This window comes from Platalea leucorodia (assembly GCF_965183815.1).
Source record: "Platalea leucorodia genome assembly, chromosome: Z".
NCBI classification, from domain to species: Eukaryota; Metazoa; Chordata; class Aves; order Pelecaniformes; family Threskiornithidae; genus Platalea; species Platalea leucorodia.
This window is the reverse complement of record NC_138858.1, coordinates 69,466,889-69,480,845: the sequence shown is the minus strand read 5'-3', so window position 1 is coordinate 69,480,845 and position 13,957 is coordinate 69,466,889. Positions and strand designations below refer to the sequence as shown.

The 13,957-nt window shown below is 38.4% G+C and overlaps 1 protein-coding gene across 1 annotated transcript in view; it reads right to left on the bottom strand.

Moving 5' to 3' along the window:
• DTWD2 (DTW domain containing 2) overlaps positions 1 to 13,957 on the bottom strand; it is a gene marked incomplete at its 5' end in the record, with an annotated part of 107,218 nt that overhangs the window by 66,329 nt on the left and 26,932 nt on the right. The window contains one exon of the mRNA XM_082336729.1: positions 3,633 to 3,723. Coding sequence (XP_082192855.1) covers positions 3,633 to 3,723 — 91 coding nt within the window. The remainder of the gene's footprint in view (positions 1 to 3,632; positions 3,724 to 13,957) is intronic.

Below are 13,957 nucleotides of genomic sequence, written 5' to 3'. Positions count from 1 at the left end.
TACAGGAACATAAAACATAAAATTCAAAGGCGAAAGGAACTGTTTGAGAACAGAAGCTTAAGAACAGCTACATCAAACTAACATTAAAAAAGGTTTCATTTGTTTATAATTTTCTTCATGAAAAACCATTTGTATTTAACTAGACTATATATAACCTATTTGTTATCATATCGGCTATTTTCCATTTACTAGTTTGAAAGTGAGCAGTTACTCTCTCCTTTGTTCGTCTCGGTATTCTAATAGTGATTTGCAGCTCCTTTGTTTATTCATTATTTGACCATTGAAGTACATAAACAGAAACAGGATTGGAGAACTTATGTGGTGGGTTGACCTTGGTTGGCCGCTGGGTGCCCACCCAGCTGCTCTATCACTCCCCCTCCTCAGCAGGACAGTGGGGAGAAATTAAGATGAAAATGAACTCATGGGTTGAGATAAAGGCAGTTTAATAAAGAAGAGGAACAGCTGTGTGCAGAAGCAGAGGAAAACAAAAAGATTTTATTCTCTACTTCCCATCAGCAGGCAACTTCCAGCGACTTCCTGGAAAGCCGGGCCTCAGCACATGTAGTGGTTGCTCCAAAAGACAAACGCCTTAATAACAAATGCTGTCTGCCCCCCTCCCCGGCTTTTACGGCATCATATGGTATGGAATATCCTTTTGGTCAGCTTGGGTCAGCTGTTCTGGCTACGTCCCCTCCCAATCTCTTGCCCACCCCCAGGCTACTGGCCCTTGGAGGGGGGTTTGGAGGGACAGCCCTGATGCTGTGCAAGCACTGCTCAGCAGTGACCAAAACACTGGTGTGCTGTTAACACTGTTCTAGCCACAAATAAAAAGAACAGCACTATGAGGGCTGCTATGGGGAAAGTTAACTCCATCCCAGCCAGACTCAATACAACTTACTTCAGTATTAGTTTTTTTTCTTTTCTGGAAACTAGTGGTACTTCGGGTTAGCATAGCATTATCCATCTACAATGAACAGGACATTTCTAACTAATAAAAATATTTATTAAAGCCAGCAGATAAATATTTCCTCCATTTTTGTTTATGAATTGTTAGGACAAGTTGCAAAAACTTTCCCCATATACTTGATTCTTACTGTTCAATAAGGAATACTATACAGAAGAAGTATTATAATGAGCAAGTCAAAGCTAATTACCGGCATTAGATTAATACATACCTTCATTAAACACACACAATCTAAGTTTTCTTCTCAGATGCTTAACATTGAAAATTCTTACACTTTTAGAAAGAAAGAAGGCAGGGAAGCAAAACCAACCTAAACAGATAACCTCTGCTATGCTTTAAGGGTTCTGTCCTGAGTTATAGCTATCAGACGGGTTTTGAAAAGTACATAATGGCCTACACTCTGCTGGAGATCACTCCAAGGATGATAAAAGGCAAAGGTAAGACAAATGTGTACAGGGGTTTGTACACGTAGCTATGCCACTGACCTGATATAAGGCTTATAACAGTAGGCATGAGAAAGGAAATATGATAAAATTATTTTATTTACTTTTATATATATATCTATATGCAAAGAAGAAAAAGAAATGATGGCTAGGCAAATAACTCCTTCACCTTTCCACTAGTCCTGATGCTGGGTTTGGGATACTGGGTTTCCATATACTTAATTTTTAAGTTACTCTCATTATGAACAATGGTACACTGACACTATTCAGGAAACAAGTATTTACCCCTTGACATGGAATGCTGAATTCTCTTCAAATTTCTTCACAAATAAAAATCCAGTTAGTTAATGGACCTATTATGCAAAATGGAAGCTGGAAGGTAGGATTCCTCACCTGGGATCCACTGCTCTGCAATAAGGGATTCCTCTCTATTTCACAGTACCTGATACCTGCACAGGTCTACGTGGCACCATGGCTTCTGGTTAGTAAGAACGTGGAGACATAGTCACATCAATCAGACACAGGAAATGTTGCTCCTGACTTCCTACATTACTATCTTGCCTGAATACGAGTCTCAATAGCATCATTTGACCATAGTTGGTGGCTTATTTCACTGCACTGTGGACTTCCAAAGCCAATAAATAATGAAGTACATGGAGGATGACAGTCGGCACTGATGTGCAGTAAGGGAAAGACATTCACTATCTGGTTAGTTTAATAAGATACTTTTCAAACGGACTCTTAGAGTGTATCTGTAATGAACTGGCAGACTGAAGGATCAGATACAGTCCAGAAGGCTTATCTGCCTTCAAGATTGATTGTATTTTGAGTATGAGCAGCTACAGTAAAGGGAACCTATCTTTTGTCAGGTATGCTTCAGCTGTTCTAGAGTCAAAAGCATCACCTGTGATCATTTAAGACAAACATTTTCAAAGATCATTGTAAGATATTCTTAGCTTCCCACGATTTGTTTGTATTTATCCTTGTTAAAGTGCCCTCGTATAGTCAGATAGTTAAATTTTCCTCTCAGATGGATTGTCTTCAAATACAGTGGTCTTCCAATAATAGCTTATCATGTGAATTATCATTATGTAACATATACTAATGGAAAAGTTGCATCCCATTGTAACAGACAGCTGTTGTGATTGCTGATGAATAAAAAGTGTAGATAAGCCTTTCAGAAGGACACAGGAATGGTGTATGAAATCTAAAAAGAATCTGCAAACTTTTTCTAATACCTTCCACCATGAATAAGAAATTCAACACAATTCCAATGCCAGTTCAAACTTCTCTGGCACATTTTTAAACCTCTTTTTTCCAGCAAGTGACTTAGGCACATACTTAAGTACTTTTGAAATAAGAATTAACACAAAAGAATATTCTTCTTGTAAGTAGCCAATTAAAAATCACAGCTTTCCCATTTAAGGACCAAATATGTCATGGCTTCTGTTTTGTTTCTCTGTGATAGAACACATTTCTCGAACTTGTTCTTTTACATTCTGCTTACATTCCTTCAGGCAAAGACTCTCTGTGTGCTGACTGAGCTACTGTATAATGCTAAGTAAACAGCTGGACCAGAAGAGTACAGGTTTCTGAACTTCACAGTCTAATTTATAGACCCACCATCTATCCAGATCTGTTTAACTGCAGTCCAACTTCTAAAACCCGTATGATCCACCACCATACTCTATTGTTAACAGACAAGAAAACATCAACGTAAATTCTCCTGGTAGGTAAACCAAAACATACTGTTCTGAAGCTAAACTATAGTTTTTCATTGGCTAAACAGCTAAGGTCATCACTAAGATAAATTGCTTAATTCATATTTTTAACAGAACACTAACGTCAGTAAAAGACCACTGCTATAATCAAAACAGGTTGTTCCCTGGATCAACTCTGAGCACCTCTGTAAGACACCATGTCAAGATTAATTCTTGCAATTTGTACCAAGGCAACAGACTTCAGATTCTAGCAGGACTATTCAGATAAGAAAAGATGTCTTGTGTGCATGGAAGCTGCAGAAATAAGGTGTGATTTCAGAAGATACAATAATTCAAGAGAACTGAATAAAAGGTACAATAACTCAGGTGAACTGGCATTTCAGTCATCAAGTTTAAAAGCAAAAATCATTATATGATGATAACAGCATAGCTGTTTCCTCTTGCCTACCATTTGCTGCATTAAGATTCTAGCTGAACTCCAACAATTACCACAGCCTTACTCACCTCTGCTGGATGCTGAATTATATACAAGCAGGTGGAGACCTTTAGCGGATGTACTGGCAGGAATGGACATAAACACACCTTCTGAGGACGGCTACATGACAGAAGGGAGTGAGAGAACAATAAAAGTAATCAGCAATTTATGAAAGATGGCATAAATACATTGCACAAATAAATACCCCATCCCAAGAGGCACACTAAGAACCTCCCCTTATGACAGAGTGTATTAAACCTGAAGTAATTTTCTGTTTGAAACTCCTGTTTCTAAAAATAAAGAAGCAAGGTTTCCATTGAAATAGAGTTTTGAGAACAGTGTTCAGACCCCTGCTGTGGTCTGGTTAGGATTAAAGCACTCTAAAAATCCTTTCATCATCTTCAAGAGAAGCAACTTATTAATATCCATACCCCAATCAGATAAGTTTGTTACTGCTATCATACCAAGTTAGTGTTTTGACAATTTGATAAAATATTATAATAGAATATATAATACTTATAATTGATACAGTGTTTATAATAGATTAATTACAATAGAAAATTTTAGAAGTTTACACACATGAAACCCCAGACATGCTATATTTATGACTAGGTTCATTTTTTATAATTCTGTCATGGTTTAACCCCAGCCGGCACCTAAGCACCACACAGCCACTTGCTCACTCCTCCCCAGTGGGATGGAGGAGAGAATCAGAAGGGTGAAAGTAAGAAAACTTGTGGGTTGAGATAAAGACACTTTAATAGGTAAAGCAAAAGCTGCGCACGCAAGCAAAGCAAATGAAAGAATTCATTCACTACTTCCCATCGGCAGGCAGGTGTTCAGCCATCCCCAGGAAAGCAGGGCTCCATCACACTTGGGAAGACACATGCCACAACTCCAAACGTCCCCCCCTTCCTTCTTCTTCCCCCAGCTTTATATGCTGAGCATGACATCATATAGTATGGCATATCCCTTTGGCCAGTTGGGGTCAGCTGTCCTGGCTGTGTCCCCTCCCAGCTTCTTATGCACCCCCAGCCTGCTCGCTGGTGGGGTGGTGTGAGAAGCAGAAAAGGCCTTGACTCTGTGTAAGCACCGCTCAGCAGTAAAAAAAAAAAATCCCTGTACTATCAACACTGTCTTCAGCACAAATCCAAAACACAGCCTCATACTAGCTACTAGAAAGAAAATTAACTCTATCCCAGCCGAAACCAGGACACCATCTATGCTGAAATATGTAGTAGACATGTAGTATGAAAACAAAAAATCCTTATCAGGAATGTCTAATTTAAGTCTGAAAAAAGAAAATAAAAATTATTTAAAATTCTTTGGTGTACTGCACGTAGCTGTTAAAATGACTAGCAGAAGAACTCTATCTAAAGAAATGAACTTAAATATTGCTTGGCATGAAAGAATTAAGCTCAAAGTTATACATAGAGTAATTGAAGTTGTTACAGCAAAAACACACATACACACACGCATGTGCACACACAGAAGTCACTATAGCTACTCACATACATTATTCAATAACTCAGAAAAATGAAGGATTTCCTTAACCGTGAAGCTATTACCAGTATTCACCACTTAAAACCATACCGTCCCTGCAAACAAAGCTCTCTGAGCTTAAAAAAAACATACAGTCAGGATTTTCAGCAGAATGCTAGGGACTTGGAGCACAACTTCACCTGCATCCTCCTTGTAATCTTTATTGGTAACAGTTTATATGTTGGTCACACATGAGAGGCAGTAAGCAATCACTGCAGTAGACATGATTTACAGAAGTGAATTCTGAAGACAGGTCCAGATCAAGTTGATGGTGAGCCCAACCAACACTGCACTTGCTTGTCCACAAGAGCACACACCCAGCCAAGGGTACTATGTTACAGTAATCCAAGCCAGTGTAACTTTTCCCTAGTCAAACATTAGTATTTACCAGTAAATGTCAGCATTATAAAAAGGCAATAACAATAGATAAGCTCCTCTTTAACAGTTGACAGGTTGTACTAATTTAAACCCCCTACTTCTAGCCTCAACTACTGAGACACAGAGACTATTCCCTTCTCCATAGGGTATACAGTTAAAGGCTACCCAATAACAGTCTAAATCCAAAGCAGTGGGGGGAGTGTTGATGCAAGGGAAGGAATTGGTACTGATCAAAATAAGCACTGGAAAAAGTATTTTAAAATATTTAGACTAAAAGGCCCATGGCCAAGAAATCAGCATAATGACAAAATGGAAATTATTCTCATACACTCCTCTGGCATACTGCTCTAGTGGCCTGCTGCCTGTCTTTCCTTCACAATTCTAGTGCTGGCATTTTCCTATTGCTAATCCTGTGCAAATTTGGCATATTCTGTTGTATTACTGGACAGGCTTTGAGCCTAAAATTAAGTACTCATTAATTTCACTATTCAGTGGGCTATTCCAGGGACCTTCACTGTGAATGAACTGAAATCAACCTTGCTTCCAGGTCTGGTGGGTCCAATTTCAGAAGTTCTGTGGCACTGTACCACTGCTTTTTTCCCAATGTTTTCTCATGTGTAACCAATTGAAACAGAAATTTCTGAAAACAGTTTTGTTAGCAACCTGGAAGCAGCAAATACTCCTGGAGGCTGTTTTTTGCCTGTGCCCCAATTGGTAAGCAGAAGCTCACCCTCTTTTTGATCATCAGATTTAGTGGAAACACAATTTTGTACTAAGTGTGATTCCTTAGTTTCTCCCCATTATTAAATGGCTGGTTTCACTAACAAGAGTTGCTGTTAAAGTTCTCCCCATTATGGCATTTTCTACACAGGAGAGATTAGGGCACAAAAATCTACTACACAAAGCTGTTCCAAAACAGTTAGCTGGTGACTTCAGTCCAAAGAGCTGCATTGTTCACTAGCTTTTATAAGCAGACAGAAACAGTTTCCAGTGATTTCTGACCTCAAGGTGTTTAACTATAACAAAGTTGGCTAGATATACCTTACCTATTTTCAAGTCTCCCTTTTGCATATGTTTTTTGTATTTTCCACACTGGCTTGGATTTTTCACAGGTAGTTTTTTAAGGTTTGTTAACCTCACCAGAAAAAAAAAAAAACAACAAAAAAAACACCAAACCCCAAACCAAAAAAGGAAATTACCCAGAAAGCAAGCATTTTCAAATAGTTACAGAATAAACTCTACCTATAATTTGATTTGTAGGGAGCAGAGCACAAACCATGACAAATAAAATACTTTCCAATATAATTTAATTACTTACACATGTATATACATCACTTAACTTTAAGCACCCAATTAGGTACCTAATTATGTTGAATACGTACTTTTACAACCCCATCCTGGGGGCACAAGACTTATTTCTGTACTTTCACTTTGGTACCTAACTGTTATTGTACCGACACAAAAAAAACGTTATTCCTATGTGAAACTGACATTACCAGCCTACCTCAGTTGGATAGGAAGCACTGCAGAACAAGAGAAGTTCTGTTCCACCACCACAAAAGCTGCCTTTGCTCTGAGAAACACCACCTAAGCAAAAAAGGCTTTTTGTCTCTTTCTTTTGTTTAAAGATTCTGCTACAGTCTTGCCCTACATATGCGGCTGATGTTACAGAAAAGTAGGGGCAGCACCAGGGAATTTATTTAATGATGAACATCAGTTTTCTCCCATTTCTGGAAATAAAAGTAGGAATCTGCTCCAGGCAGGCACAGTAGTATTCAGAATATTAAGGAAAAGGTTTGTGGGTGGGGATTAGGATTTGAAGGAGGATAATTTTTACAGTATTATTCACTTGTATGCAATTTCACTACAGCTCAAAGCTATGCAGTAGGTTCTTACCTATTTTTCAATACAGCATTTCTAGCTAAAAAAAAAAATAAAAAAATAAAAAAAATCATTCTGTGTCTTGCAAAAGAGCTCCATATGCAAAAGAGCCATGCACATCCACAGTCTTCTCATAGCTTTCCTTCCCCTATCCACAACTAAATTAATGATGTTCAGATTCAGAATAACATTTAGTCTATTTTCCCAGCAGAACTGAATCTGGACGGTGGACTGTGCCGTACTGTGGTGTCAGGTTTAGTGTGATTACTACTTTCTGGGCAGAGATACTCTAAAAGTGAATATGCAGCAGCCTGGAAAATAGTGAGCTAATTCTGAAACTCTTTCCAAGTCTCTGTATGATTTTCCTACAAATATAAATGTCCTCACTTGCTTCAGGACTTTCACGTTGCCACAACACGTCCAAAGGTCTTCTGAAAACAGGCACCATTCTGGGAATGCAAATGAGTGCATTCTTAACACCCATATTCAGAAAACCAAAGGTACGTAATTCAAGGATTTAAACCCAGAGTAAGCAAAGAATAACAATGTTACAATTTTATGCTCAGCATTTGTAGACATTTCTAGGGAAAGATATAAAGAGGTTAAGTGTGCCAAACACGTGTTGTAGAAACAATGTTTGCAGTATTAACGTAAAAAGGAAGCTGATGTTTTTAAACCACTGTCACTTGTGGCAACATTTTCATGTTCCAATGTATATTTGCCAAGGTCAGGCACCAGACTCTGTATTTTCAAAGAAACATGCCTGCCCAAACAGAAACGTCTGTTTCAAGTAAATTACATTTCTCTACTGTTTAGGTCAAAACACCAAGCGTTTCAAGGTCAAAACCCACCTGAGAAGTCTGGAGAAAAGCCACAAAGCTACCATATGCTTGTTTTATACTAACATTTTAATACATGTTTTATACTAACAGAAGTCCATTACACACATGCATTAAAACAACATTCAGGAGTTTTACAAAGCTGTGTTGGAAGTTTAAACGCACAAGCCCATACATCTTATAAAATTTGAGAACAAATGTTATTTTTGCTAGTTTTATGTTAGAGGATAAACACAAATTAAAAATGGTTTTAAGATTACATTTTACATCCTCCACCTTAACCACTACAGCTATAGTAGGACCTTAAAAGAATGAGTGGATTAAGTTAAACATAGATAAACATAAAATGATGCACTTAGGAAGAAATAATGCTAACCCAAAATACAGAAAAACCCCAGGGTCTGAGGTTAATATAGCATGACATTCAGGAGTAAGACCTTATGAAAAACAGTTCTATGAAAATGGCAGTTTAATGCCTGGCAGTTCTCAAAAATGCCGATCATATGTTAAGCGTTACTAGGAAAGGATGAAAGAATTAAACAGGGAACATTATTATACCACTACATAAACCTCTGGTTTAGCCCCATCTTGCACTCCAAGTGCAAAAAAAAGGCTGGAGAAGCCACGTCAAAAACAAACACAAGGAGTAATTCCTCTTGCCAAGGGCCACAGATCTCCATGCTGACCACTGCTGTGGATACAGGAACTTTACATGGGTTCAAGGGAAACTGGAAAATTTTGTGAAATAAAATCCATCAGATATGGAAGCACCACCACTGAAGGTACAAAGCCACAGCCAGCTCAGAAAGTCCCCTGAGCTAAAGGCAGTTGGAGAAAGGAAAAAAGTATCAGCATATGCTTACCCCTTCTTCTTTAGATATATGTATACACTCATTATTACATCTGTTCATGGCTGGTGACAGCATGCTGTGCAAATGGACCTTTGATATGTTCTAATATGGTCATTCTATTCTCAGTCATTCTGAGCAATTTAAAATGAGTGTATACAATGCCAATTGCAGTGGCTCGAGATTACCTAGCTGTAATTTTTTACTTTTTGTATTTTAGCTCCAAAATTTGCCTGTATGTACTTCTGCATTTCTCTGGGCAAAATCTTACAGCTCCGTTGGGGTAGCCTTCTGTAATTGACAAGACTTACTGCCATCTTAAAAAGAATTTGCTGAGTATATTATGTTTCTGCTTTGCCTTGCCCTATGGCTACACAGTATGCGACCTGATGCAACTGCCACAACTCTCATGGATGATAAGAAGCCATCCCTAGTAAATGAAAACTTCTCTCTTGCGCTGAACAGAAGTGAAATAATGGATTACGTCACCCTCTACATGGCCGAGGCCCATCTGGCAAACCCAGGGCCACTGCAGCCAGGAGGAGAATTTGGTATTCCCTGTAGCTCTGCTGACAATAAGCGTAGCTCCTGCAAGAAGAGCCAAACTGCTGTGGTCACCAGCTGAACTGTACATTAAAGACAGGCCTAAAGTTCGCTCTAGCTGTCTACACAGTAGACTTGAGATTTCTGAAAACTTGCCCATCCTCTGATCCTAATGAGTCAAATTTCAACTGGAAACTCCATAGCTGATATCCCAAATATACAAGCTCTGCTGAACTGCTTTGTTAACTGAAGCTCACGCATGCTTTTGAACTACTGAGTAAGAGGGAAACCGTGAACTGTAATACTGAAATAATAAATGAAGGAATTACTTGGAGCTCTCCCTCTTCTTTGTTTTAAAATTGAACAGGATGAGCCAATTCAATCATTACCACAGCTTCAATTATTATGAGCTGCCCAATATTTGCTCAGTAGCAGGTTGTTTGTAGGTAATGTGGCTGGGCGACTTTAAGGCACTACAAGATGGCTATGTAACATTACCATGTAATTTTTTCTTACGGTTGCAGTGCTAGTAGTCCTTCAGTCTCATGCTCAGTTACCCTGGAGTACAGAAATAACAAAATATCATCTCTGCCATACTTCAGATATAATTAGGAAATTCATGGTCATCATAATTTGTTGTTTTAACTCTCCGGCTTGCATTACTGTACTTTTAAGATGTCTACTACTATCCTCACAACCATTCAAATCAACTAGCCCACAGAAGACTGACTCTAACAGACTAGATCAAGAAATAAAAACTTATCAGAAGTAAAATGCGATAGAAGCTCATCCTTTTTTAGCCTCAGTTTTCTAACTACATGCCTACCAGCTCTTCAGTTGGTCTTTAAAGTAAATTTTGGGAAGCCATCTTTCTGAGAAGTGCTACAGCTCTCATGAAATGCAGAGAAACTCAAGGAGCCATCACCACTGTTTACGTTTTTTCTAGGCTTATTTTGAACATTCTTTACGCAAGCAAAATTTCCAAGCCTTAGTTTAATGATGTTTCCTGAGAAAAATCAGGCACAGAAGATTATTCTGACTCCATCGTGTTCCAGCTTTCATCCTTTCCTCCAGTTTCTTTCAAAAGACTTTGGAGCTCACCGGTCATGAGGCATAAAGATTTAAAATTAAATTCTTACAAACTTCATTAAGAGTCAACAGCCACATAAATTAAAAACACGGTATCAGAAACACAGGTGGAGAGAGTATCAAGAACAATCAACAAAGCACTTCCTTTTCCACTTGGTAACCTGTATAGCACCAGCTTCCTGGCAAGAAAAAAGGAAAAAGAAAAAAAAAAAGAGGCATATTGCTGAGGTTTTGTTTCCCACGAGAAGTTAAAAATAAATAACACAGGTGTATTGTTTTGGTTTGGTTTGTTGTTTGTTTTTTTCTTTAAATGGTGCAGCCCATGGATTTAATGGAACATATCCCAGTTTCCTGAGTAAAATGATACATTTAAATGGAGAAGCATCTAATACAAATAGTAGTGGAAATTATTTGTGCCTTTTGAATTTCAAATTTATAACTTAAAGAGTGATTCATTATATATGTATATTAATTAATAAAACACAACTTTCAAAACTGGTGATGATATCTACTGATGGGGCAACCTGCATTCCTGGACAAATCACACAAATATTCCTTCTCATCCCCAGCTCCTCAACCTCTTCATCAGCTTTAGAAGCATTTAAAGAGCACAAGAGTAATTATTCTGCTAACCTCCTCTGTAAAAACATCCACAGAAAAGATATTCTATCCCAAGAAAAGATGACACACAACAGGAAAAAACTTATTTTCATGTTACCCGCCAACGCGCATCAACTGCTTTGCAAACAAACCGCCTTTAGGTGTAAAGAGGTAACTATTTAAAGAAAAGTTACAGTTATCCTGCACAAAGGCTTTTGTACCTTTTTCAACACAATTAGGGACAGCAACTTCAAGCAATCTGACACAGGACTAAATTAACTCAGCTGATCAGAAATCTGGAATACTGGTTCTAATTCATACAAAAGCTCTACCACTATACCATGAGAGAGCTATGAAATCATTTGGTGTCTTTACATTTTGAGGAAGATCATTTTCCAATGCATAGGGAATGTGAACTGTGCTCATGAGCTAGAGGCACTGAGTTTGAATGTCAGGACTCCGTATAATGTCTACAAATATCAGCTTCCTCCTTTCATTGCTCCAGAGCGCCAGGCAGAAACAGAGAAGCATCCTCCTAGAAACACACATTTAGGGCATTATCAGATTGGATCAATTTGAACCTGCAATGTATTCTGTTACAAGTTTCAAAAGTTTTCCATCTAGTTCCAGGAAAAGCCACTGCAGCACTACATTTTAAATTCATTAACAAATACCAGACTGACTTTAGCATTTTGTACCAGAAGAGATTCAAGGCAGTACCATGAATTTCCAAACCAACATGACGATAAAAGTGACCAGTTAAATACAGGTTACCACTGTATTTGACAATTTAGTTTCCAGAGGACTTTTCTGATAGTTGTACAGTTGACACAACATAGCATCTGTTCTTCTTGCACAGACACTACCAACACAGCAAGCTTGGTCACAGTGTAAAGAGGCATAATGTACAACAGAGGCACCCAAAAAGTAATACAATATTTTTAGACAAAAACTGCCTTTGAACCAACCTAGTATTCCACCACTGGAACTATCGGGGGCAGGGGATGCAGCAATGGGAAAAGGCAATGGGATGGGGTCAGCGATATGTCAGAGAAGAGGTACAGAAAGAGGTTCACAAAGGAGAACAGGAAGACAGAGCCATCTCCCTGCCTCTCAACAAGGCATGCACTACTAGTGAGCAGCTAAGAGATCACAGCACTATTTCCTCCCATTCAGATTCCCTTGGTGTCAGCTCTCAGCAGTTCTCCTGCTTCTACATGCTATCTTCTCACAAAGATACATCCCTTGCCCTTCTTTCCATTTTCCACTCTACTCTCAGCAATATGGGCTACAACCCTCCTGACCAAAACACTGATTATGTTTTCCATCATATTCAATCAAGATTTATCCATCAATTTGAAAACTACTGCTCTCTTGCAAATTTGAAACAACCCTGGGCCTTTGCCCAGAGCAACAGACTTCAGAAAACCCAGAGAATAAGACAGTTAACTGACAGAGGCATCAAGCAATACCAGCAGAGAGTAAGTTCAGAAGGAAACACCTATTTACATCTGTTTCATGAATAGCTATGTTGTACATCTTATCACGTGATCATGGGAACAAAAAATTCACAGCAGGGAAAAAGGTATCCACCATCAAGGGCTATTAAAGCATGAAGACATGCTTTTTGGTTCAGAAAATCCCAGAACCAGTATTCCTATCAGCCACGAAATATCACTCTACAGTTACCCTGTATTTATGCTGATCCCAGGCACTACTTGTTCACCACTGTTAACTCTCCACCACACGAACCTCGGGTCTGACCCCTTTGTTCTGAATATAGTCTACTGGCAACAAATCACTATTTAAAAGAATACAGCTGTAAGGCCATGCACAAGCAGCTCTCAGGTCTTTCAGTCTTCATCAGCTAAGCATGAGTGCATGTTTTACTGTTACTGAACAACAATACAAACAAGTTGTTGAGCCACAGATCTCAAAAAAAACCAGTCCATATCCAGCTCCTACACTCAACAGAAGAAAATAAAGTTCAGCAAAATAAGTGTTCAGAACAAGAGCACAGACTATATGTGGTCCCATTTTAAGATTCCCTTTCAGAGTAACCCAATACATTTCAGGAACTATGTCCTGAGCTCTTACTGAAAAAAAGCGACAAAATATATCTCAAAAAGCAAAATCATCAAAACTATCCTCAATGCAAGTTTTGAAGAAGCTGTTGTGTTAGTGCTGATTTTGAGCTTGGAGCTTTCTATTGTTGACACCCAGCCATGGGAAATGGAATTTACATTACCAAGTTATTTCTTTTTCAGCACCAAAGCTGAAACTGGTCAGTCAAAGCTCAACTGGTCTGGATTTGAACAACTGTAGCAAAACATTTGAAAAGCCTTACTTACAAAGATTACAAGATGTCATTCTTCCAAGATTTAAGACTAAAATTGCACAAAAAAGGCAACTCTGCAGAGGTAAGGGATGGAAGCAGTTATTTATTGCATGACAAGCTCAGAGTTCTCATTAAGGACAACATTCCTGTCTTTTGGAAAATTACATCAGCTAGTGCATTTCTTGAAAAATTAGGCAAATAAGTAAACATACATACATACATACATATATAGATACTTTTTTCTCTCCAGAAAATGTGTATTTGTAAAAATATCTAAAATTAGTAAAGAAAAAACC